The 22,041-nt window shown below is 41.9% G+C and overlaps 1 protein-coding gene across 1 annotated transcript in view; it reads left to right on the top strand.

The window, feature by feature from the left end:
- Positions 1 to 8,520: 8,520 nt before the first annotated feature.
- The window catches only part of Lats2 (large tumor suppressor kinase 2), a 74,841-nt gene continuing 61,320 nt past the window's right edge, over positions 8,521 to 22,041 (top strand). The window contains exons 1-2 of the mRNA XM_046447747.2: positions 8,521 to 8,657; positions 21,142 to 21,679. Coding sequence (XP_046303703.1) covers positions 21,341 to 21,679 — 339 coding nt within the window. The 5' untranslated portion in view covers positions 8,521 to 8,657; positions 21,142 to 21,340. The remainder of the gene's footprint in view (positions 8,658 to 21,141; positions 21,680 to 22,041) is intronic.

Genomic DNA, 22,041 nt, shown 5'->3' with positions numbered 1-22,041 from the left:
TGAAAACTTATGAATTGTTTATCTCTGGAGTTTTCCATTTAATAGTTTCAGACCTCAGTTGACCTCAGGTAACTGAAACTGCTGAAAGCAAAATCTCAGTAGGAGAGGACAATTGTACTTTCTCTGTTCTTTATGTTGCTCTTTTTTTCTCATATTTCACAGCTGAAGTGTTCCCTGATTTCTTAGACCAGGTTATAGCCCTGTTATTGTAAGTTCTCACAGGAAAATGTGTCTTTCCTCTGTAGTATTAATCACAATCCCAAATTTCCATTCATTTGTAGCACTATCTGATTATTATTTACCTTTCCCAGTAGACTTGTAAGCCCTATGATAATGTCTATGTTTATTATTTTATCGTTGGTGCCTGATAAACCTGTGTTGAACAAATGAGGTCCCAGTAGAGAGGTCAACAAACCTGGCATATTATAAGTGCTCAATAAATATTTATCGAGTGAATATGTGTGTTCCATTTTAGACCATTTTGAGTTTAAAAAGTTGTCAAGACTTCCAGGTGGAAATGTCTAGCAAGTGGTTGAAAGTGTGGAAATAAAAATATGGGACTTAGTAATACAGATTATAACTCTTATTGTCCATGAAGATACAGAAAAATCTTGTTGATGCAAAATATCATGGAAAAGTGGTCGGTTGATCAAAGCAAATTTAAGATCTTGTATGTCTTTGGAGTCACCTTTCCATGCAGGTGTGTCCTGGACTCTGAACATTTATGAACACTGGTCACTATTGCTGTCCACTGTAGTGCAGTCCTTGAGTCTCATCTCTCTACTTGTTTATTTGAGCTCCAGTTAATATTCTTTCTCCTCCGAGAGTGTCTCCCAAGTATTTATTTCAACTCTTCCTTTCCTAAAGTGTTAGGGGTGTTATTGGTTTTGGTTTTTTTTTTTTTTTTGTGGAGATGGGCATCGAACCCAGGGCCTCACACTTACTAGGCAAGTGCTCCACCACTGAGTTATACCCTACCCCTGTTTTGTTTGTTTTCTTAAGACAGGGTCTTTCTATGTTGCTCAGGCTGACCTTGAACTCCTGGGCTCAAGTGCTCCTTCTGCCTCAGCCACTCAAGTATCAGGGACTACAGGTGCACACCACTGCACCAGGTTTTTCATTTGCCAATACATAATCACAGAGCTATTCCACTTCTCTGTTTACTTTATGTCCCTGTTTCTCTAACATCCTCCCTACTCTCTTGCAAGTCCATTCTCTACATGCCTCAAATACCAGGCTTTCTCCTGACTTCATTTCTATCATTCCCCTCTTCTAACTATCTTTACCTGATGTATTGGTTCTTCCTCCCACCTGTCTTTCTGAAGGGTATTAGCTCTAGGCCATTTTTCAAGTTCCAACTCTAAACCTAGAAACTCTTCTTAGCCTAGGGTTATCCATTATGAAATACCAGCTGCAATGACTGCTGCCTGGTTTGTACAGATTTCCATTTGCTCTCTGAAATTTGGCAATCTCTTTGTTACTGGTTTGCTTCTGCTTTTGCATGTGAAATCCCCTTATCATAATCTCATCAAAATGTTCATTTTGTTATAGAAATTGATTTTGTTGAGATAAGAGATTGGGCCTTAGACTTTTTTTCCCCCCCTAAAGCAAGTTGTACCAATATCGACTTCAAAAGGTTAGATTAAAAAAATGAACAAGCCAGGAGTGGTGGTGCACACCTGTAGTCCTGGCTACTCAGGAGTTCTCAGCAGAAGGATCACTTCAGCCCACAGGTACAGGGCCAGCCTGGGCAACAGAGTGAGACCCCAGCTCAACAGCAACAATAATGAACATCTGAATGGAAGGTTTTGGAGCATATAGAAGTAGAACTCCACCTTTTGGAGGGATTTTTATTTCAGTTATAGACACAACAGCATTCTGCTCATATTTATTTGCATATGAAATAGAAGTTGCTGCCAACTATAAATGTGATGAGGAATACGTGAATAGCTGGTGTTGCTGTCATAGCTCACTCAGCATAAGGAGTAAGTTAACAAGGGATGTGGTAAGGAGGAAAATCTGTTGCAGCAATTCACTTACTAATATAAAGTGTCAACATAAGAATTCTCTAAATGCAGAATGTGATTTGTATCTTCACAGTGTTGCTTTGAGCTCTTCTGGGAATGGATCTTCTCAAATTATTGAGCAATACTAACTTATGCAACCACATACTTTATTACTCATCTGAGAAGCAGAGTGGCTATTTAGAAAATGAAGTTACCTTGGCATTCTCAGAGATGGCCAGATGGGCAGGTCTACAGGGACTGGTCAGGGGGCTGCCCCAGACTGTCTCTGAACCCTGGCCTCCCTCTTAACTATACACTGGATACTTCTCTGGAGTTCATGAATTTCATACTGGAAAATACATGCAAGAATTAATATTTAATATTGGACATTCCCTACCCCCAATTATCCAAATTGTTTTCATTATTTAAAAAATAACACTTAAAAAGTGGTTAAGGGCTGAAGATGTTGATCAGTGGTAGAATGCTTGCCTGGTGTGTACAAGGTCCTTGATTCAATCCCAGCACTAAAAACAAAGAAAATAAAGAAAAAAAAAAAGGTCAGGATGGTTAAAATTGGTTATGTGTATTCTACCACAGTTTAGAAAATTAAATTAAATTAAAACTTAAAAACAAAATTAGTGAAACTTTTTTTTAAATACTTTTTTTAAGAGAGAGAGAGAGAGAGAGAGAGAGAGAGAGAGAGAATTTTAATATTTATTTTTTAGTTTTCGGCGGACACAACATCTTTGTTTGTATGTGGTGCTGAGGATCGAATGAGGATCGAACCCGGGCGGCACACATGCCAGGCTAGCACACTACCGCTTGAGCCACATCCCCAGCCCAGTGACACGTTTTTAAAAACACAAGATGTAAAACATTTCTGGTCATTCATTTACTATTTATCTGTAATTCTATTAAAAATAATAATACTTACTTTTCTGTAAATCTGACTTCCAATTATGTAAATCTTAGGGGAAATGTCCAGGAACTGAGGTGGAGTGAAAGTCTTAATAGTTGAATAGCCATTAAAAAGTCCTAGTTCTTGGGCTGGGGTTGTGGCTCAGTGGTAGAGTGCTTGCTTAGCATGTGCAAGGCACTGGGTTCGATTCTCAGCACCACATATAAATAAAGGAACAAAATAAAGATCCATCAACATTAAAAAAAAAGTTATATTTCTTTGAATAGGGAAAGCTTTTAGGGATAAGGAATTCTGTTAGCTCTTACTTTACATACAAATTTGATAAGCTCAATAATGTTTCTTAGCTAAAAGCAGTTTAGCTAAAAATGAGTAAAGTATAATGTATCACTAAAAGCTGGACTTTTGGTAGCAGAGAAAATAAGTAGCTGATTACCTAATAGAGGCAAAAGGTGGGAAAATTTCCCTTCTATATTTATTCTCAACACTCAACACACTTAAAAAAACCATATATATATATATATATATATATATATATATATATATATATATATATATATATATTACACTTTTACACACTTTAATCATAACATCTTGAGTTTACCTGGAGAAAGCCTAATATATATATATATATATATATATATAGTTGCAGATGGACAATAGTACCTTTTATTTATTTTTTATGTGGTGCTGAAGATCAAACCCAATGTCTCACATGTGCTAGGCAAGTGCTTTTTCACTGAGCCACAACCCTAGCCCCTCAACACACTTTTGGTTGTTAAGATATATGGAGGATTTTTCCCCATACACCAAGCAATTCTCTAGCAGACATGAACTGGGAATCCTATAAAAATTCAGTTCAGTTCTGACACTACCTAACTCAAGTTAGAACAGATCCCGCACCTTGAATGCTCAGTCCTACAAAAGTGCCCCCACTTTGCATGCCAACCTCAAGAAGTTAGTTGTCACTTATACTCCTGACCACCTGACCACAAATTGGGGTTCTCACTACCCCTCCTCAGGTTTGATGAATTTGCTAAGTCACCTTAGAGAACTAAGGGAAACACTATATTTATCAATTTATTGCATCAATAAAGGACATTATAAAGGACCCAGATGAAAAGCTAGGTGTGGACCTGAATGCATTACTTTCCCAGCACGTAGATGTGTTTTAGTCCACAAGCTCCCCAAATTCTGTAGCTCAGGAATTTTTATGGAGCCTTCATCATGTTGGCATGATTGATTATTATCTCAGTTTCCAGCCCCTCTATTCCTCTCAGTGGATGTTTGGAGGCAGGAGGGCTGAAATTTCCAGCCTCTAATCATGGATTAATCTTTCTCTGACCAGCCCCCATCCAGGAACCCACCAAATTACCTCATTAGAAAAAAAGATACTTCTATTACCTAGGAAATTCAAAGGGATTTAGGAGCTCTGAGTCAGGAACTAGAGACAAAAAACAAGTATTGTTTATGTATGTGTGTGCGTGTGCATGCGTGTGATACTTGGGATTGAACTCAGGATGCTCTACCACTGAGCTATACCCTCAGCCTTTTTATTAAAAAAAAAAAAATTAAGACAGAATCTCGGGCTTGGGATCAAGCGGTAGCACGCTCGCCTGGCATGCGTGCGGCCCGGGTTCCATCCTCAGCACCACATACAAACAAAGACGTTGTGTCCGCCGAAAACTAAAAAAAAAATAAATATTAAAAAAAAAAAAAGACAGAATCTCACTAAGTTGTTGAGGCTGGTCTCCAATTTGGGATCCTTCTGAGTCACTGAGATTATAGGCATGTGCTACTGCACTCGGACTAAGACTAAAGATTAAACAAAATATTTTTTCAAGTCTCCAAAGGCATTAGGAGTTCTCTCTGGGAGCAAGTGTGTGTACATTCTTTCAAAAAACAGACAATAATGGCAGGATATGAAGAGTTATTACTTAATTAGTGGAAAATTTTTCTTGAAATGGATAGGGTGATGGTCATACAACATTGTGAATGTACTTAATACTACTGAACTGTGTGTTTAAAATGGTTAAATGGTAAATTTTGCAATACACATATTTTATCATAATAAAAAAGTTTAATAAAAGGGTTCAAGTTTATCATTGAAACAGAGTTCTTGACTAGTAACTCTCAGCTGAAGTTCTGGAAGTTTGAAAAACCAAAATCTTCAAATAACAATAGATTAGGAGATCACCCTGGCTGACCCACAGAAATGGGTAACATATTTTAAAAAAAATTTTTTTAGTTTTCAATGGAACTTTATTTTATTTATTTATATGTGGTGCTGAGAATCAAAACCCAGTGCTTCACACATGCTAGGCAAGTGCTCTACCACTGAGACACAACCCCAGCCCCAGAAATGGGTAATATTTTAAACTTTTACACACTTTAATCATAACATCTTGAGTTTACCTGGAGAAAGCCTAATAATTCAGTGGTTCTAAGCTCTGCAGTTAGATCTATCAAGATTCAAATCCCAGTACTTTGATCTTGGGTAATTTACTTGGGTTCTCTATGCTTTGGGGTGCTATTACATAAAAAGGGATTGATAATATGGTCATTTTGTGGATTAAATGAGAGAATGCACAACCTTAGAGCAATACCAGGTATAGAGAAGCATACATGCAGTATATACATATGATTAACATATATATATACAGGTATATATGTTAATCAATTTTTACACTGTGGTTTTACTACTATAGTAAGCTTTGTGCTCAATTGGCATTTTGTTATCTTAGCTGCATACATTATGTGCCTGATGATTTAATTTGTTAAAATTTTTGTCATTAACTATCCTACTATAGATATATATCAGAAAGTATAAGATAAAAATTACCTAGAATCACCATATCCATAGACTACCACTTTTAATATTGGGCTGTATACTATGTTTTGAACTTTAAAAACTATGAGTAAACAAATTATGAAATGAGAACTATACAAATTCTATCAGAATGCAAACTCCATTAGGGATAAATCTAACAATCTGCATACCATGATAACCCTAGGGCCTGGTTTAGTACATGGCTCATAGTAAATACTTAAAAGACAAGCAATAACAACTAAAAAGACAGTAGGAATGAATGACTTTTGTCAATAAATATGTATCCACAAAATCACTAATCATAACATTCTCCCATATGAGTATGTCATAGTTTTCTCCAACCAAGCCCAATCTTGGAAACTTGTTTGTTTTCAATTTGCCCTATTTACTCTTTTTAAAAAATTTATCTCTTCTATGAATTTTTAAAAAAGTTTTTTAGTTATCAATGAATCTTTATTTTATTTGTTTATATGTGGTGCTGAGAATCGAACCCACTGCCTCAAGGCAAGCACTCTACCACTGAGCTACAACCCCAGCCCCTCTATTCTTAAAGATGAAAACATTTTTAAATGTTTTTGAAATAGGCACAAAGAATAAGTAGCATACATTATGGAACTCTATCACCCAGAATCAACAACTTTTAAAATTTTGACAGTTTGATTCTGTTTTTCAAAAAAAAAAAAAAACAAGCATTGTAGATATAGTAGAAGTCCTAATTTTTTTCTCTTGTCCAATTTCCTCCTTCCTTCTATACAGGCAACAGCTGTCATGTTTGGTGTGTACTTAGTAGTCTGTGTCTATACTTATATACAAAGTATGTGATTGGTACAGGTTCTGTGGATTTTGCTTATTTATAAATATGGTATAATATATATATATATAGTTCTACAACTTGCTTTTTTGGGGGAGGGACCGGGGATTGAACTCAGGGGCACTCGACCACTGAGCCACATCTCCAGCCCTATTTTGTATTTTATTTAGAGACAGGGTCTCACTGAATTGCTTAGGGCCTAAGTTGCTGAGGCTGGTTTTGAACTCACTATCCTCCTGCCTCAGCCTCCCAAACCACTGGGATTACAAGCATTGCCCAGCAACTTTCTTTTCCTTAAAAAAAAAAAAAAAAGACTCACATTGGTTTTAATTTCTGTCTACAATCATTTATCCTCTGGCAAATATAGTTAGTCCCTTTTATTTCATAATATTCTTCCTTTGACTAAAGTCCCCCCCCCCCCCCCCCCCCACGCTGCAAGTAAGTTTATGCCTTTGAAGACAGCACAGGGAAGGACCTAAAAACACACATGTAAATCTTCTGGCAGTCAGGCATGTAAGGTGAGTGTAAGAGTGAAAAGATACACAGGTTAATGCAAGTGGGGCCCAGATTTTATAGAATATTGGAGACTTATTCTGCTCCCAATACTGTCCAAAATATCTGGATAACAAACAGGATAAGATTGAAAAACGAAACTGCATTCAAAGCTGCTTAACAATGTTTAATTATTGCAAAAAACAAAACACAACAAAACAAAACAACACACACACACACAAAACAACAACAACAACAACAAAAAAAAACACCAAAAAACAAAAAACAGAAATCAGGAGAGACATCTGAGAAGGTTCCTTGGAAGAGCTAAGAATTTAAAGGATGAAGGAGGGGAAGCAAGTGGAACAGGGACTGAAGGCTGGTGAGGTGATTAAAATAGTCCTGAGATGGCAAGGGGTGCAGCTCAGTGCTTAAAAAGTCTATGATTACACATGTGCAGCCCTGGATTCAATCCCAGCATCAAAAAGCAAAAAAAAAAAAAAAAAAAAAAAAAAAAAAGCTGAGACTAAATGATCTTCAGTATTGTTTCTTCTGAAATTAAAACTTAAAATGTCACAAGTTAATTAATTAAAGAGGAAATTAGATTGAGGAAAAACTGCATTAGTCCTCACTGTCAATGTCACAGGCTATAGGTGGTAGGAAGTATGATGTTAAAAGGAGAGCTAAAAGTAGATTTAAAAATTTGGCATCCCTTCTATTATTTCTACTCTGCATCTTTGCACAATGCCTGCTTATGTCCTTGAGCCAAATCCTCAAATACAAATATAATGGAGTGGCTGAAATACAAAAACCACCGTCTCACTTGTTGATACATACATTACTGTTTTGTTCTTTACAAGCAAAACATGTTTCATAAAATGTATATGGGGGAGATAGTTGATTAAATCATACCTGGTTAACTTTTATATATGTTAGATAGCTTTTTTTATTACTTGAGTCATGTTCCCAATAGCTGTCCCTACTTTCAGTGACTGGCACCTCGTTGGCAACTTGCAGCTTCCTCGGGCCCGCTAACTTACTTTTTCACCAAGAATGGTATGAGATGTTTAGGAAAACGTGGCTTTAACGACAGTTACCAACTTTGAATACAAGTAGTGGAGGGGTCAATACAAGTACAGTGGAAGGAGAATGACAAGAGCGCATCAGGGTCCGCGGGGCCCGCCCGGCTCCCGCAGGCCAGCTGAGAGGCCGCGGGCAGGTGGCGTCGGTGGCTGAGGCCCGCAGCGGCTGCTGGGCCGGGCTGGACGGGGCGGAGCGGCCGGCTGCTGAGGAGCAAGGGCCGCAGGCGCCCCGCCCGGGCTGGTATGCGGCCGAGAGTGACGCGGGAGGCGGGGTCACGTGACGCCCGTGGAATGCCAACAATGTAGCGAATGTCCCACTTGGGTCTGCGCGTTGGAACCGCGGCGTGAGTGCCCCGGGAAGATGGAGCAGCCGCCGCCCGCGCCACCGCCGCCGCCTGGGGCTCCCCCGTCCCTGCGGAGCCAACAGCAGCTCCAGCCACCGGCGCCTGGTCTCCCGGCGCTCGAGGCCCAGGAGCCGCGGGCCAGGACGCCCCCGAGGGTGTAGACCGCGCCCCAAGAGGTGAGGGGGCCGGGACCGGGAGGCGTGGGGCAGCGGGCGGCGGCCGGGCGGACGAAACTTTCCGGGGACCGGCAGGCTCTAGGCGCCCACCCTCGTGCCGCTGCAGACCACGGCTCAGGGAAGGACGTCCCTGCTCGGCGGGGCGGCTGGGTGCAGGAGCAGGGAGCGGGCGGCCAAGGAAGTTTGTCCAGACGGGAGCTGCGCCCTGCCCCCACGGCCCCGGCTCGGCCCGGCCCAGGGGCCGCCTCCGCCCTGCCGCGGGTTGTCGCGGGCAGTGGGGATCCTGCCGGGCTAGTTCCTAGGAGCCGGAGAAGTTGGGACAGAACGCCGGGCCTGCGGAGAGCGCGTCGGGCGGGGGCCGGCGGGGTTGCACCGCTTTGTTGTGCAGCGGCTGGGCTCCAGGCTCCTGGCTGGGCAGGGGCGGCCGCGGGCCGGGGGCGGCGTCTGTGACGCTTTGGACTACCCGAGAGGCAGGCAGCGCAGGGCACGTCTCCACCTCCACCGTCCGGTGGGATGGCGGCTCGGCTTTTACCCAAATGCCCGGTCCGGCGCCCATGGCAGCACCAAGACCGCGCGTCTTGCTGCGCCTCGGTCCCACAGAGCTGAGGCGGTCCCCTCTGGCCGTGCCGCCGTATCGGGGGCCAACCAGTTCCGCACCCGTCCACCGCGGGCGCGCGCCTTCTCCCCTGGGTGCTCTCTCCCCGCCCAGTCCACTCCCCACTCGCCCACGGGCACGCTGTCGTCGGGATCCCTGCAAGCTGCGCCCGCTCCTGCCCTCTTCAGCTTCTCTGTGCCTCCATCGGGTGCCCTACTGGCCGCGCCGTCCACCTCGCGGGCCCATACGTCCCGCCGAGGCTGCGCCGCTGTTACCCGGACAAGGTGTGCTTCCGCTCCCCGGACCCGCACAGACCACGGGGCGAGCCGGAGGGGAGCCAGGCCCTGCCCGGCGTCCGCTCGCGCGACCCTAGCGAGTTTCCCGGGTCTTGGCGGGACTCTGCCAGAGCTTCAGGAGCGCTTGCTTTCGTGGCTGTGAGAGCGGGGCCGTTGCATAACACTCCTTTCCTGCGTCCTAGTTCAGCTGACTTTTCTGGGACTTGTCTTTCACTTCTGATGCAACCTCACCTGCAGATAGTTTCTTTTGCCGGCCTCCGGACATGCGGGTCTTGACAGAATCCGCCTCTTGCCGGTCGCTTTTCCTGCAGCCTACCTAACTCAGGCACCCAGGAGGATCTTCTTGGAGATGAAGTCCGCCTGCCTAGAGCAAATCTTTCGTTTGTGGAGCCCAAGGCTCCACTGCCAGGGATGGTAGTAGCACTCCAAAAAGGCCAGGGTCCTGGGTGACCTGGGCTGCGGGCAGCGTGTTCTGAGGTCCTCGGATGAAAGTACAAGCATCACTGTGATTTCTAGATTTTTTATTGGTGAGAAGTTTTCACATTTTCATCTTTCTCTATCATGGACTTTAGTGTCCTTAAGATAATAATGTAGGCTTTAAAATTCTAGCCTTACTATTAGCTTGAGAGTATTACATTGGCAGGTAAAAAATTCAAATTCATAGCCCAACAGCTCTCTTCACAAACAATTCAGCAAATATGTACATTTTTAAAGGAAAGTTTGCCCGTATTTATTTAAAAAAAAAAAACTTAAATTTACTGAAATTTAGGTGGAAGACGGCAAAAAAATGTGTGTGATCCTACACAGGTGTTCTGCTTAAAATTTTACCCTAGCAGATTAGGGGCCTTTTGGTAATCATGGAAAAAGCAACGAGTGGCTGTTTATTATTAGGAAATTTGTATGAAAAGATCTTGTTCCATATTTTAGTTTAATACCAGCTTAAATTTGAATGATGCCCACAATTTTTGAGTGCTAAATCAAGAGACAGCTGCTTTTTGTTTTTTTCTTTAGCAACTGTTGTAATAAGGTAGTAACAAAAATATTCCAACATAAGAATGCAGAGACTGTTCAGAAAGTCTGTTTAACTGTAATAAACAAGGCATTCTGTTATTCAGCCTCTCAAAAATTTTGTCTCATTAAGTAAGTGTAGAAAACACTGCCGAATGAATCTACCAGCATTCCTTTGAGCTTAATAAATTTCAAAATATCAAGCAATTTAAAATGGTATCTGAACAGAGGCCATCATGCAAAAAATATTAAGACAAATTACTAGAATCATTTGTAGAACTGGAAGTGATTTTTCTAGCTTCTCGATCTAGTTTGAAATAGTTTGATAAATGTAAATTGGAACTGTACATATTTTTTTCCTTAGCAAATCATCTAGTTGTTGGGAGGGATTTTCCTTTGGTGGGAGGGGAATGCTTTTACAATATGATGCCTTGTTATTTTAAATGCTATGTTGTAAATAGCCAGCCCTGGGCTCCTAAAACCCATAGGAGGATGGAATGGGGGCTGAAGCTGATCAATTCATTCTAAACACATAGGAAGGATTTGGAGTGGGGGGTGGTGTTCTGCTTTGTATTGAAAAAACCAGATCAATACAACTTTTGAAAAGCTGCTTTTGTATTCATTTCATGGTTTTAATAACCTGAAACTTGTAAGCAATATTCCTTACTGGCCTTTTAAAAATAGGGAACTTGAAGAAATGCAAAAAATAATCAATGCATTTTTGTCTTGACTGAAAATTTGTTCTAAAAGGGGTAAAAAATCCTGACCCACAGAAAGAAAGAATTGGGCCTGAGACCCTGTCTTCTAAATAAAATATTATAAAGGATTGGGGATGTGGCTGAGTGGTTAAGCACCCCTTGGTTCAATCCCCAGTACAAAAAAAAAAAAAAGCCTATTGCCTAGTAATTTCTCTGGACAGACTACGCCTTCAAATTGCACAAGTCCTGGGCATTGATCCCATTGTATGCTAGGTCGATGCCCCCCTCTATGAAGGGCTCCTGGAGTTTGAAGGCAGCCCCCCCTTTTTCCTGTACTTTTAAGGCCAATGTTATTTGATTTATTGTTTCAATTAGAAACTAATAATGTTTTAAATAAAAATAATTGATAGTGATGCTAAAATTAGGGTAGAAGTTTGGCATTGCTTAATGTTTGCCCTTCACTGCAAAGACTTTATGTTGGTTATGGTCTAGACCGTGTCAACTTAATTGTGACAAGTGGTTTCTTTTAAGTTAAATAGTTTTTGTTGTTGTGCCAGTATTTGACATTAATAGGATTTTTTCTTCTGGTGGATGAATGGAAAATCTTGTATTTCAAAGCGTTGATTTGTGTTTGTTGTTCACACTGATTGTTACGATATTGTGGCAGATCCTATAGGACCTAAATCAGGATGGTAAGGTCTTAAAAGAGTTGAGTGTAAGTTGGATTTTGAATGGAGCAGGTCTCAGTTTGGAATAGCAAGCTTTGTTGCCCCCAGGCGTTATCTTGAGTGGGAATGCTAAGGGCCAGCACTTTCCATTACTAATTAACTCCATCTTACCTCCTAAGTCTCACTCCTGTTTTTTTCATTAAATATCCCTAGACAGCACTTGCCCCCACCCCAACAATTGTCTGCCTGTTCATTTTTCTTTTGTATGTTTGAGCCTTTTTACAGGAAGTTCCAGACTCCAAGAATAGCTTCACACTTCCTCCATCAAATCATAGCCCTTCAGCCTTTCCAATTTTGGTGCAACATCCTTTCTCTAGAAGGCTTTCTCCAAATAATCTCAACACCTTCCTGAACAGGGCTCCTCCAGAGAAGGAACAGTGCTCTTCCATAACCATGTGTGAAGGGGTTCTTGGGCAGTCACAGTATTTATATCTATGTCCATGGCAGCAATTTTCAAACTAGGGAGTTGGAGCATTTCTGAAACTTGGAGGGGTGGAGCAGAGAGGGCAGGGCTTTCTCAAAGATAGAGAACCTGCTGGGATGGCCTTGACTCTAAGGAGACCCATCCTGTTCACTTACTTGCTTGCTGTTAAGAATGCTGCAAAGAACTAATAATAAATTTATCTTCAACCTGGTCACTCACTTGAGATATCTTGAGTACAAAGGTCTCCAGCTCCATTTATTTAAAATGCCATTGATTCTTGCATAATTTGTATCATACAAATACCATTTACAAAGGTGTCTAACAGAGAATATGGTGATCCCCCTCCCCCCCAAGACTGTAAGCTTATTTAGAGGCAATTCCCTGTTTTCCCTCTGAAAGCTCATAATGTCCTCCAACACTGCTAACCTCCCCCTTCCCCCAGGCTTTGTGATGACACTATTTATGGGAGAGTGGGAATTCTAGAGGGTTCTCCTAAATCCCCAGAGGAATGCAGTCACTGCTTTCCTCAAAGACCCTCATTATTCGGGGGTAGCCCTTAGCCCGTGGCTTCCTGGCCTGGACCAAGCTAGAGTGGGACATCCGCATGGTGGTTTATGATTCTGACATTTAGCATCTGGCTTGAGGCCTGGCCCATCTGCCTGATTTAGTTTCAGCTTTGCTAGTTAATTATAGTAGGGATATGATTTAAATAATAACTTGAATTTTAGGTCCAAGAAATACTTTTAAAAAAAAATGCTGATGTGTCTCATTAGCATGGGTCCCCCAGGACATGGGTTAGATTGGTTCCCTGGTTGGTGCTTGATGTGTGTTTGGCTCATGAGGATTTGAAGCACTAAGAGAATTAGAATAAAAATTCTTGAACATCTGATAGCATTTTTCAGGTTTGGATTGAGGATTGGAAATGGGTTTGGTAGGACCAAATTAAAGGGATGCTTAAAATATTGCTCTCACATTGGTTACATAAGCCACCTATGCTCAGCTAGTCAGCTCCAGATTTGACAATGAGGTGTTTTTGTTTTATAAGTTTTTACAGCTTTAAAATTCCAAAGTCTTTTAGTTTCTTTTAAATCATTTTTAAATCAATTGATGATGCTAAAGAAATTTCAAAAATTAGACTTACTTTGGTTAATATCCCCATTTTTGAAAGTCCACATTCCTGAGAGTCATATTTATAAAATTCTTGATGAAAGAAAATTTCCAGTAGGTCAAATCTTAGTAAAATGGTAAAGGAGTATGTTACAGGCCTCATCTCCAGCCAGCAGTCTTAATTTGACTGATGAGTATTTTCATGAAAAGTTCTTTTAGAAGTTCATAATTTGGCTAGGAAATCAGATGCCTTCAAGCTAAAGTTTAAAACACAAGTTCTCAAGCTGAGAAAGTACTTTCACCATTTATGAAACTGAAAGGAAGCTTTATCCTTTCTAGATTATTTTGGTAAGAACAGTTTATCATAGCCTTTTCAAATACTCTCTTAAGAAAACAGGAACAAATCCTGGGGTGTTCCTAGAACTGGTCTTGGGGTTCCCAGAAGGCCGTGGTAGGAGTTGGAAAGAAAATCAGAACAGGGAATGGTGTCCTCCTCCTCCCAGCACAGTGAAGAAAACCAGGTGGTAGGTTTATGGGGTGTCATTGACTAATCCTCTCAACCTTTCTGTATGTTTGAAATTTTTCATAAGAATGTTGGGGGAAGGGAGGAAAGAAAGAAAAACCACGAGTCCTGACCCCACTGCTGTATAAGGGCATAGCACCTGGTATTTCTTAGCTCATGCATAAATACAGACACCAACACAGGGCTCTCCTGCCTTGGGTTTTATGATCAGAATGTTTGCAGGCACGTGGGTACTCCAGGAGCATGGCTCTGGTAGAGGGTAACAGTAGAGTTGGGGTGCAATGTATATAGCACCCCAGAGTTTAGATGTCACTTTGGGTAGGGACTTTGCCAGTCTTTTTATTTGTGAAGCTGTGTAGAAAGGGAACCATTACTCAAACATGAGTTAGCTAAACATGAATAGTTAGGTAACTTCTTTTTTCCATTTTTACTTAAATGGAGCTGTACATTCTTTAATCATTTATTAATCATTCATAGGTATGCAATTTAGTCTAGTGGCATTAAACATTCATGTCATTGCTGTAGATATTACCTCTGTCTATCCCTAAAACTTTTTCATCAACCCGTTAATCCTTATTCCCCTCTCTCCTGGTAACTGCTATTCTCCTGTCTCTGAATCAGCTTACTCTTGGTAATGCACATTAAGTAGTCTCATACAATACTTGTCATTGTGGCTGTTTCTCCACTTAGCACCAGGCCCTTGAAGTCCATCCATGTTGTAACGGATGAAAGAGCTTCTTTTTGATGGCTAGATAATATGCCAGGGTCATGTGACTTTTTATAACAGTTCTGTATGTCCTTTTCTCCTGCTCATTTCATTTAGACCAGATAAACCTCAGAGAAAGAGCTCCTCTATTGAAGCATGGCACTGTGTTTCACACTCTCCTGTAGCACCTCCTTGGACTGCAGGGTGGCAGGCTGCAGCCCCAGTATGGTCATGTGTCTGCCATTCAGCAGATGCATCGCAGGCCTGTGCCTCTACGCCAGGCAGCAGATGGGATAACCAAACAGAATGCTCCTGCTCTCTCCATCTTACAGCTCAAGTCAGTCAAGAGGAATTGTGACCATCAGCCTTATTTGCAGTGACTGTGCTGTTTTAGAAAGGACTGAGTGAACAGCAGATCTCTTAGGACAGGTGTTCAAGAGTGTTCTACGGCAAGAGTTTTAAGCTGAGAATCTAGGAGTAGGAGTGAATCAGGCTAATAATGGTGGTGGGGTTATTTATGCCTAGCAGAGAGAAGGGTCCTGCTGAGTTCCTGGTCCTTTGAACTGGCACAGCACAGTTACAGAATCACACCAGACCTGGTGATGTGCTACTGTCAGTTCCTTAGGTTCAGATACTGCTCAGACCTGAGCAACTTGGCACCTGATTGCACATATATGTTTTAGTCAGCCTAACAACTGGAGCCCAATCCTCTTCTCTGTGCTTTTCTCTCTTTAAAGTACAAAGGTATCAACTTTAACTTTCTCAGCACTATTCTCAAATACTGATTTAAAGAGGAGTCACTTGGGGTGAGCATGAAATTCCTGTTTCTGCATTCAGTTTGGTACCTTTTCCATTAAGCCCATCTTAATTTTGCCCTGGCCTTATCTCCTGACCTTCTCTCTAGCCTTTTTGCCTAACCCAATCTGAATTTTTAATTTAATTAGCATGTTAACTTTGCATTACTGTAACCAAATATTTGAGGATAATTGGCTTAAAGGAGAACAGTTTTATTTCAGCTCACTGTTTTGGAGGTCTTACTTGATGATTGGTTAGCTCCATTGCTTTTGGGCTTATGGCAAGGTAGCATATCATGGCAAGAGTGCTTTGCAGAAGGAGCTGTTCATCTTATGGTATCCAGGAAGCAAAGAGAAAGAGGAAGAGTCTGAGATCCTACTGTCCCCTTCAATGATACACCCCCAGTGACCTAAGACCTCCCACTGGAACCCACCTCTTCAATGATCCTCCATCTCCCAGTAGCACCAAGCTCAGTACCAAACCTTTAACACACGGCCTTCATAGGACATTCTAGATCCAAACTGTAGCAATTAGTAATGCTTATAATTGGCCATCTATCATGCATTACAGATCAAGAGTGAGTTCATAGGCAGCACCATGGGTGATCCTCAGGTCAGACAAAGCGAGGTTTTAGACCAAGCAGGAAGCTAAAACTTAGGAGAACAGGCGGCACATCTAGGCCATCTAGAGCCCAGTGCATGAGCTGGGGACCGGCCCAGGCCTCCCACCTTTAACTGCTGCTATTTGGTACTAAACACCCATCCTCTTAACAAGCCTCCCCAACCCTGTCCTCATCTTTGGAGATGGCCCCTTCTCCACAGCAGAAACTACTCTCCTGGTGTTCCCCACTGTCCACATGGCTCAGAGAAGGGCACCACCATTGACTGTTTTCCAAACCTGAAACCCCTTCTCCACCTTTCAAATCAGTCCTGTCCGTGATCATCACCAACTCCGATGGGTTCTGCCCCTTGCTCTTAAATGCAATCACTACTCTCTATCTTCCAGTCAGTCTGTTACAGGTATCTATAATTTCTTTAGGCAAACTGGTTGTCACACATATTTTACTGTATTTTAGTAACTGATTTTCTTATCTGCCTCCCCATCTTCAAACACCTTGAAATCAGAGGTTGGTCATTCTTTTCCCCATGCCCAGGACCTTCTAAGAGGGCCATCTTGTATGAGTACAGTTTGTGCATTGCTCAAGGGCCCTATTTGCATCTATTTGTCGGAATATTCGGTTTATGTGGAGAGCTTCCCGGGCAAGAGTTGTTTGTGTTGTACAGTAATAGAGTAACATGCAGGTTTATGTGAGAAAGGGGTGCCTTCTTCTCATCTCACAAATGTGCCAAACCAGCCACCATGCGCTCTGCCAGTAACTATACAGAAAATTTTTGACACGGTGGGGAAGCAAAGTCTTGGAAGAGACAGTCAATTCTCAATACCTCACAGCTCAGGGCCTCACACCATGGCAGCCTTAAAGGTGTCAGGCACCATGTGTAACAACCCCAGAATGGAAACAGCCTCCATGTCCATCAGGAGCAGAATGTACCAATAGGTGATGGTAGATTCCTACCTGGAATAGTACTCAGCGATGAAGTTTGACAGCTGCTGCTATACTTTATGGATACGAGTAAGCAAACAAAATGTATGAAATGAAATTTAATTCAGTGGATATAAAGTACAAAACTAGTCAAAGGAATCCTTGGTGTTAGAAGTCACTAAGGTGTTTTCCCTTAAGGTGTGGGTCTGGGAGGGGCTGTGAGCTTTTGCAGTTACAACAATGAATGATAAACCTCTTGCTGCAGTTGCTGTTTTATTTCATAAGAGTGTGCTCTCTTAGTGGATCTATGTCCTTATGATTTATGTATTTTAAAACATATGTGTTAAACTTAAGTAAAATATTGTCCCCACTTTTACCTCTCCCTGCCCAAACCTCTCTGCTCCTCTCAGCTTTCAACAGCTTCCCTTTTTTAGAGCAAATTCCAGAGAGAGCTTAGGAACCTCAGAATCCACAAGGCCTCCTTCAGCTGCTCCTGAGTCCCCTCCCTCTGCTGATATGACTGAGCAGAGGACATTCCTCCTCCTGGCTTTTAATGTGGAACTTTCTCATTGCTCTTTTTCTTCATTGTGAACTGTCTCCTGTGGCTCTTGCTGTTTCGTAGCTGAATGACAAGCAGCTTGCTCTTCTCTGCAATCTGCTGGTATCACTTGGGAGTAAAATGTCACTCCCATAAGGAACACCTGCTGATGGCTCCATCTTATCAGCGAGCAGACAGGCCACTGACTACGTAAATGTCCTGGATGCTCATGGCTCCCCCACCTATGCCTCTCTGGCCATGGTGTGATGAGATCCTGGAGCCCCCACTCCCTCCCTGGGGTTGCTGCTCCACATCCTAGCATCTGTCCTCTGCCTGGAGTCCACCATCCAGTCAGGTTCTAGACTCAACTCTTTGAAGGACAGTTCTGGCCAGGTCCCTCCAAAGCTTAACCACAGACAGTGGCTCCCTAGCTTCTGCTCTGAGTCCCCATCTTGACATGCCATGAAGACCTTCCAGACCGAGCCCCTGCATCTCCCTGTGGTTTCAGCCTAGGAGAGCCCCTTCCTCACGGAGCTGAGTGTGGGCAGGAGCCTGTAGGCATCACAGTCCTCTCTTCTTTGTGTCTGCCTTACCCTCCAGCTGGAGTTCCATTCTTCTCAGTGCTTAGATTCAATTATCTCTATTTTACAGCTTCTTCTGACTTTCTCCTTCACTCTTCCTTCCTTTATATGCTTTCCCCCTTCATTTTGGGCATCTTTTTTAAAACTTCATTTATTTACCTGCCTCACCTTCACCTCTCAACTGTAAAATTTGCAGAAAATGAGATTGTTTACTTATTTTGTTGGTGCCTGGCACTTAGTAGGCATTTAATACACATTTGCAAGGTGGGTGGGGATGGGGGTGGGATAGAGGAGTGGGTGGTGGGGGAATTAAGACATTTTGACAAGGAGGACACCCTTCCTGCGTATGTCAGGCTCCTCCTTTGCACTAGTGTTGTCATGAAGGGAGCTCGGCTTCCTGACGAAAGATTGGAAACCAAGTGATTAGTGTGAATTCCTGCTGGAAAAGAAAGAACTCTTCTGTGTATTCCCAGGCATCCGAGTCACTGCTAGGATCCTCCCTATGTGCTTGGCAGGCTCTTGAGAATCCCTCCGTTTTTGTTGGAATGTGAGCTTATGGTTTTGGAAAGTTAGGTCTTTCTAAACAGATGCTCAGACCACGAAGTCACTGGAAATGAACGTGGTTGCAATATGCCCCATTTTACACCAATTAAGCAGAGCTCTGGGCTTCTGGGCCACAGCCAACCCCAGGCCCAGGGGAACCTCAGCTATCCCTGAGTCTAATAGCTCACTATCTGCATAGCTTTACACAGTCATCTCAATGACTTCAAAATACTTAGAAGTTGTGTGTTAAAAAAAGGACTTTAGGGTCTAGGGTTGTGGCTTAGTGGTAGAGTGCTTGTTTGTGGTATTGTGGCTAGGTTCGATTCTCAGCATCGCATATAAATAAATAAATAAAGGTTCATTGACAACTAAAAAAAATTAGAATTTCATGTTGTGAAAGAGTCTGGTTCTTACCTAAATAGAGTCTTCTCTCAGTTACATTGAAAGTGAACAGTAAAACTTTTAAGACCACTGTCCCCATCAAAAAAGCAATAGTAATTTTAATGTCATTTCTTAGTGTTTTGTATTGTAGATGGTTATGTAATAGATCCATGTAAATCATTTCATATGAAATCCCTTAGACAGTGCCTGGCATATGGTAAGTACTGGATAAACATTAGCTACACATATTAACTTTTTCCCACATGAAATTGTCTGTGAAGCAGAGTCCCATTTTACAGTTATAAAGTTCCTAACTGAAACTAAAAGTTCAGAGCCCCTTCCCTCTCCTCTCTTAAAAGACACTCTTTTTTGGATCAGTTTTTCTTTGTTCATTAAAACTCAAAAGTGATTTTCCCCAAAGTTTGCTCACTTAGTTCTGTGAAGTAAGGGGATTGATGAGGTGAGAGCAAGACGAAGATGAAGAAGGGGAATAGGCCGCTAGGCTTCTGCATTATCTTAGGGGCATATGCCATACCATAGCCATTCCTGCTAGTTAGGACAGCTGGTTATGAAGTAATTGCACAGTTAAGTATTTGTTTCAGGGCTAGAGACTCCTAGGGTTATGTTCCAGTAAGCCCATCATAAGTTGGAAGTACTCTAAGTAGAAAATGCATTTGATCCACCTCATCTCCTGCACATCCTAGCCAGCACACCATAGAACATCAATGGTTTCCCCTCAAGACAGCAGGCTGACTGGGAATAATAGGATCACTGCCATTGCCTAGAATCAAGAGAGGACCATACTGCATATTGCTAGCTTGGGGAAAGATCCAAATTCAAAATCCCAAGTATGGTTTCTACTAAATACATATCGCTTTTGCATTATCATAAAGTAAAAAATTTTTAAGCCCAACCACCCTGAGACTTGACAGTACTGCAGATTGGATCACATGTATCATCTTACTCAGTACCATACTGCTCCAAGTCTGGTCTCGATTCATATCCCAGAGTGCTGAGTAAGGTAGGTTGACCAGCTCATCCAATTTGGCATGGCTGATAAATGACCAGAGTTGGCTGCTAAGGGTACTGTCAGGGAATTAGGCTGTATTTTGTTTTCTGAATGAAAGAACAGCAGAGTAGTAGATGAATTAGGCCTGGGGTAAATACACTTCACCATGGAAAAGTGTCTTTGTAATGTGTAGCTCTGTATAAAGAGACCATTTCTCTGCTGGAGTGGTAAGTAGTCTACACCAATAACTTATATGATGCAGCCACTTGTTGTTAATGTGGGCATGGTGTACTCTGAGAATGAAATCGCCCAGTTCCTTTCCATGTAGGTATCAATTTATGCAAGAAAGATATTTTAATTTTGCTATTTGTGTCAAAATATTAAGTGCACACCTTGTAAAATTCAAGGAGGTCATTACCTTCAGTCCCATAATGCGTCGTATGGAAACTTCTTTCTACTGCAATACAGGACATCTGTAATGTGACAAGATTTGTGTTGTCACAGGAAAGTTGGAAAGTTTCATGAGTAAAAGTTTCCAAAGATATGGAAGGACAATAGCCCCAGGTAGGTAGAGAGGTGGGTAAAGCCACAGGGTGAGGGATGTGGACCAGGACTTGAATGATTGTTAAGGGCAAACCAGAAATCCATGGAGAAAATTTAGCCCTAAATACTCAAGTCATGGATTTTAAAATGAAATTACATCATAATGAAATACTTAAAATGTGTTATCAATTGTTGAGTCTACTGTTCTTGCTCTGAGTTAGATATTTATGGAGATTTACTTGGTTGCAGACTACATGTTATAGGAAACACCTTGGGACATCCCCAGACGTCATGTGTTTTGATCAGAGCTAAAGAGTATTTTGGTCATATATGAAAGGCAATGCTGTTCTTTCTTATCTTCTCAGGTGGAATATTTCAAAGATCATTATCCATTTCTACAAAGTAGCATTAACATTATATGAAAAACCATAAGTAAACATTTTTTTCCCCCATTTATTTTCTTTTTCAGAGAATGATGGTCTTCAAAATGAAGACTGGAGAATTTTAAGTTCTCTATAGGAATTACAAAAATTGAAGGAAAGAAAATTTTCAAAAGGAAATTGTTTTGAAAAGTATGTTTACAACTAACTGATTCTATTGACTATTTTTTTAAATAATAAAATACTTTGAGAAGATTATATTTATGGTAAAAGGAAACTGGACTAACAATGAGGCCAAAGACTTTTCCTGCCACAACTTATTCTGGGAATAGCCGACAGAGACTACAAGAGATCCGTGAAGGGTTAAAGCAGCCATCCAAGTCTTCGGCTCAGGGGCTGCCCGTGGGACCAAACAGTGACACTTCCCTGGATTCCAAAGTCCTGGGGAGCAAGGATGCCACCAGGCAGCAGCAGATGAGAACCACCCCGAAGTTTGGACCTTATCAGAAAGCACTCAGGGAAATCAGATATTCCCTGTTGCCTTTTGCCAATGAATCAGGCACTTCCGCGGCTGCAGAAGTAAACCGGCAAATGCTGCAGGAATTGGTGAATGCAGGATGTGACCAGGTAGGCACAGACCTCCTCTGGCTTCCCCTGGGGGTGGTTACAGTGAGGAGCCACTTCGAGGATGTTGGGGGCAGCTAGAATCCTTCGGCAGCTACTCGAAGGCTATGAATTGGTTACCTCTCACTGAAGTGTCTTGAGGTTAAAAATCAAGGGCTCTTTTGTGTATCATTGAACAGTTCTCTACTTTGTCTCCAAAACAGTCCTTAGGTGCTTTTCTTCTTAGGCAAGATCCAGAAGTTTCTGAACTCTCCCTAAATTGTCCCGCTTGGGATTGAACACAGAGCCTAAGCATGCTAAGCATGTGCTTCACTACTGAGCTATATCTCCAGCCCAGTTCTGTTGTTAAGATGATGAGAAGGGCT

Source organism: Marmota monax, unplaced genomic scaffold (assembly GCF_021218885.2).
Source record: "Marmota monax isolate L192 unplaced genomic scaffold, Marmota_monax_Labrador192_F-V1.1 WCK01_AAM20220418_F8-fsc00043, whole genome shotgun sequence".
In the NCBI taxonomy this organism is placed as follows: Eukaryota; Metazoa; Chordata; class Mammalia; order Rodentia; family Sciuridae; genus Marmota; species Marmota monax.
This window is presented reverse-complemented; position numbering and strand designations above follow the sequence as displayed.